Source organism: Gadus chalcogrammus, chromosome 2, assembly GCF_026213295.1.
Source record: "Gadus chalcogrammus isolate NIFS_2021 chromosome 2, NIFS_Gcha_1.0, whole genome shotgun sequence".
In the NCBI taxonomy this organism is placed as follows: domain Eukaryota; kingdom Metazoa; phylum Chordata; class Actinopteri; order Gadiformes; family Gadidae; genus Gadus; species Gadus chalcogrammus.
The window spans coordinates 10,298,531-10,303,530 of record NC_079413.1 but is presented as its reverse complement, the minus strand read 5'-3'; the positions used below and the strand labels follow the sequence as shown (position 1 = coordinate 10,303,530).

The 5,000-nt window shown below is 44.8% G+C and overlaps 1 protein-coding gene across 1 annotated transcript in view; it reads left to right on the top strand.

Annotated features, from left to right (window-relative positions):
* The window catches only part of slc17a7a (solute carrier family 17 member 7a), a 19,974-nt gene that overhangs the window by 11,423 nt on the left and 3,551 nt on the right, over window positions 1-5,000 (top strand). The window contains exons 5-13 of the mRNA XM_056609070.1: window positions 433-520; window positions 901-987; window positions 1,630-1,772; window positions 2,105-2,254; window positions 2,913-3,045; window positions 3,212-3,322; window positions 3,701-3,828; window positions 3,966-4,035; window positions 4,382-4,540. Of these exons, the coding sequence (XP_056465045.1) occupies window positions 433-520; window positions 901-987; window positions 1,630-1,772; window positions 2,105-2,254; window positions 2,913-3,045; window positions 3,212-3,322; window positions 3,701-3,828; window positions 3,966-4,035; window positions 4,382-4,540 (1,069 nt within the window). The remainder of the gene's footprint in view (window positions 1-432; window positions 521-900; window positions 988-1,629; window positions 1,773-2,104; window positions 2,255-2,912; window positions 3,046-3,211; window positions 3,323-3,700; window positions 3,829-3,965; window positions 4,036-4,381; window positions 4,541-5,000) is intronic.

Sequence of the window (5,000 nt, the reverse complement as noted above, 5' to 3'; positions counted from 1 at the left end):
ACACACATAAGTGCATACATACAGAAATGTGTGCACCGAGACATGCACGAGCCCGCACACAGTTAGAGACACACACACCCACAGACAGATACAGACCCACAGACACACAAACAGACACACACATAAATACACACACACACAAACAAACACACGTACTACCCTGATGTATATAAACGTGCATTCCTCTGAATGAATGAATGAATATTTGAAAAGGCACACTTACCAGTCTGCGGTTTAGACAGTTGGGAATATCTGCAGGAGTGGGTGTGTGAACGCTACAGTCTGTTGTTAATATATATTTAATGCACACAGTACACAAAATGTGTATGTGAGTGATATATGTAGATTACACATAGACCTTTGTGTGTGTGTGTGTGTGTGTGTGTGTGTGTGTGTGTGTGTGTTACTGATATATTGTTTATTCACGTGCAGGGCGTATCGTACCCGGCCTGCCACGGTATTTGGGCCAAGTGGGCTCCGCCGTTGGAGCGGAGTCGCCTGGCAACAACAGCCTTCTGTGGTGAGGAGCCCAGAAGATCCCACCCCGACAACCCACATGCACATACAATGTACACACACACACACACGCACACGCACACACACGCACACGCACACGCACACGCGCACACACACACACACAGACACACACACACACACACACACACACACACACATTCCCTGCCAACACTTTCTGCTTTCGGTCTGATCGACAATACAACCTTTCATACAGTATAGTATAATGTGCTGCTGATATACAACAACAGTACCTTGATGTGAAAGCTTGATGTCTATGGCGACTTTTTTGAATTTATTCCCCACCCCCACCTTTTACTCCATGAGCAAGTGTGATGAAATGCGAACAAAACAAGTGACTTTCTTCTTCTCCTGTGCTTTTTTCAGGGTCCTATGCTGGGGCCGTGGTGGCCATGCCACTAGCCGGCATACTGGTGCAGTACACTGGCTGGCCGTCTGTTTTCTATGTCTATGGTTAGTTTTTCTCAGACCCCTGATTGGATAGAATATACATGTCTATCTATTGCTCAGCTGTATCTTAGAGGTGCTTTTGGTAAGAATAACACCATATCATGGTAGGTAAATAAGTTAGAGATGAGTTTGCCTTCCTGCAGCTATTGAGGATATCTGTTTCAGGTTGATGGTGAGTCTCTTTACCACTCTCCAATCTTACCTACAGCGTCTTTAAACACACATCAGAAGATGTCAACACCTAAGAATTGAACCATTAGTTAATAATCCTTTATTTAAGTAACAGCCATATGTTTATTTGACAAATTTGTCTGCGGTCAGAGCAATATTGCAACTTTAGGTTCACTCCATTACGTCATTATTTTAGAACAACCAATCACCACAAACCAAGCACTAATCATTTCTGATTGCTGCTAATAAATGCCCAGGGACGTCACCTGTCAATAGTTGGTGCCATATAGAAACAACAATTGCAGTAATCCATGTTTTACTCGAGACAGTGCTGTTTCAAACGCTTTATTTTAGGGTTGGTGTGTTACTCTTTAACAAGTTGGTCTTCTACTTCTTCTTCCCTGTGGTCCTCGGCCCTTCCAATCTGTCATTTTGTATTCTTGACTTGTCTCCGGTCCTTTCCCCCTCTCCCAGGTAGCTTTGGGATCTTCTGGTATTTGTTCTGGATCCTGGTGTCGTACGAGAGTCCGGCCATTCACCCAACCATCACAACAGAGGAGAGGGAGTACATCGAAGAGGCCATCGGCGAGTCCACTTCCTTCGCCAATCCACTTCAGGTGTTTGTCGTTGCCATAATCAACACTTTTTTGTGTCATGCACTACGCTAACATTTATCTTGTAACTTTATAATGATAATAATATGTTTAAATCCCAACCTTAGTTTTTACCGCAACCGGCTTATTAATTCCATGTAGCTGAATTCAATTCATATGCAAATAATATACACATAATATAGATATGCACCAACATACAGGCACAGACGCAAACAAATGCATACTATTGACTATTTGGCTTTTTAGCTGCATCGGCCTTCTCCACAAACCATCCTGTTGCTGTGGGCACCACCACAGCTGAACTCCAATCATCTCACATTTTCTCTCTGTTGCAGAAATTCAAAACCCCATGGAAGGCTTTCTTCACCTCCATGCCGGTGTATGCCATCATTGTGGCAAACTTCTGCAGGAGCTGGACGTTCTACCTCCTGCTCATCAGCCAGCCTGCCTACTTTGAAGAGGTCTTTGGCTTTGAGATTAGCAAGGTGAGATTGAGTTTGGGCGGATTTAACGCTGAAACAGTTTTGAAACCTTCCGTCTGTTAGTATCACTATACACCAACAACAATTATAACCCCACTGCCACCACTTTCTCTGCAACAACCACCCCCACCCACTACAGCCACCTCCAGCCCTACAACGGCCACCAACACCAGAACCACAACCATGACCACCACCATCATCAACACCATCACCACCATCACTAACATCACCACCAATAGACCACCACCACCACTAGAACCACCACCAATCCCATTTCAACCACAACCACCTCCACCACAACCACAACCATCACCACCATCATAGACACCATCCGCAATGACACCGCCACCCCCCCCCCCCCTCCACCACCACCACAACCATTACAACCATCATCAACACATTCACCATTGTCACGCCAACTCCACCACCATTATCACTTACACCCCAACAGTCGACACCAACATCATATCCACCACACTATAATCACCCCGTCTACAACCGCCACCCCCTTTACCAACAACAACAACAACAACAACAACAACAACAACAACAACAACAACGATACATCTATAAGAGTCTGATAAAGCAATGTCTGCCCAGCGACATTACACCTCCGCATTTTGATTTCCACCTAATACCTTCCTCTCGCTCCACATTCCAGGTGGGCATGGTGTCTGCCCTGCCCCACCTTGTAATGACCATTGTGGTGCCCATTGGGGGCCAGCTGGCCGACTATCTGAGGACTCACAACCTCATGAGCACCACCAATGTCAGGAAGATGATGAACTGTGGAGGTGAGGCTGCCTGGTGGCTGGTTAAGTGCAGCTTGAATTCAACCTTAGAATGGGTTTTAAAACATCCCTTAAAAACACGTTTTTTAAATCTTTTAGACAATTCAAAAATCATCTATATATTTTTTTACATTGTACTCACACTTCATTGTATGTGTTTGTGCTGTAGGATTTGGGATGGAGGCCACTCTTCTTCTCGTGGTTGGCTTCTCTCACACTAAGGGGGTCGCCATCTCCTTCCTGGTGCTGGCAGTTGGTTTCAGTGGTTTTGCTATCTCAGGTAAGAATGTGTTATATATTTCATTGTATTCTTTTTGTTTCCTGCATTACCTGGTATATAATATATACTTTTTTTTTTTTTTTAAGTGTCTTACTTGAAAAATGTCATACATACATGTATATATATATATATATATATATATATGTATACTGTATTCTTTCTTTAAGTGTCTTATTTGAAAGATGTCATACAGGCTTCCCCATTCAAATTATAAGTATTGTGTAATTGATGTATAGTTTAATATTGCAATCATGTTCATTTTGGACTTTGGACACATGGACACATGGACTTATCATACATTTAACTTGTATAGTGCGTTTCAAAGCACTCAAAGTCGCTCCACCGTTAAAACACAGGGCAAAATCGTCCTTGTTTTAGGCTTCAATGTCAATCACCTGGACATCGCGCCGCGGTACGCTAGCATCCTGATGGGTATCTCCAATGGTGTGGGGACCTTATCGGGGATGGTGTGTCCCCTCATCGTGGGCGCCATGACTAAACACAAGGTAGATGTGACCTCACAAACTCACACCTTAACACTCCATAAAGGACTGTGGATGTAATTCTGGATTATGCAGGGATTCCACCACGGAATCCTAAATTGACAGCATGTATGGATACTGAATGACCTTCTGACTTCCAGACCCGTGATGAGTGGCAGTACGTGTTCCTGATAGCTGCACTCGTACACTATGGAGGAGTCATATTCTATGGTATATATCTAGAAATAGAAATATATCTATGTAGTGCACACACACACACACACACACACACACACACACACACACACACACACACACACACACACACACACACACACACACACACACACACACACACACACACACACCCCATTTCACCTAGCTAGTTATGCAAGAGAACCCCATCCGGTTACACACTAACACAAACACGTACACACACACTGGAACTCTCACTCTCTCCCTCACACACAAACATACATTTCCTTGACACTTTCTCCACTAATAGTTTTCTATGATTGCAGAATGCAGAATCGTAATCCGATCATTCAAAACCACGAACAATATAATTTTCCCCTAGGAATATTTGCGTCCGGAGAGAAGCAACCTTGGGCAGACATAGAAGACACCAGTGAGGAGAAGTGCGGCATCATCGACGAGGACGAGCTCGCGAATGAGACGGAAGAGATGTACCGCGGGGGCGGGCAGTATGGAGCCATGAGCCAACCGATGAGCCATGGTGCCAACGGTGGAGGAGCAGGAGCAGGAGCAGGAGCAGGAGGAGGAGCAGGAGGAGGAGCAGGAGGAGGAGCAGGAGGAGGAGCAGGAGGAGGAGCAGGAGCAGGAGCAGGAGGAGCAGGAGGAGGAGGAGGAGGAGGAGCAGGTTGGGTGTCGGACTGGGATAAGCAGGAGTATGTGCAGCCACCAGGATACAACTCCCGCGCGGAGGGGGTAGACGAGGAGAAAGGAGGAGGCCTGACAAAGAAAAAGAGAGCGATAAATTGATTTAAAAGTAAGAAATATAGATTTAGTTTGGATGGAGGTGATGAGAATAGGTCTAGGACTAGGTCTATGCAATATTCAATGGAGCTGCGTGATGTGCATTTGTACTGTATTTTCAATCGCACATAAGAGAGCAGAAGTCTTATTTAATGTTATTAATGAATTGTGAAGTGTGTGTGTGTGTGTGTGTGTGTGTG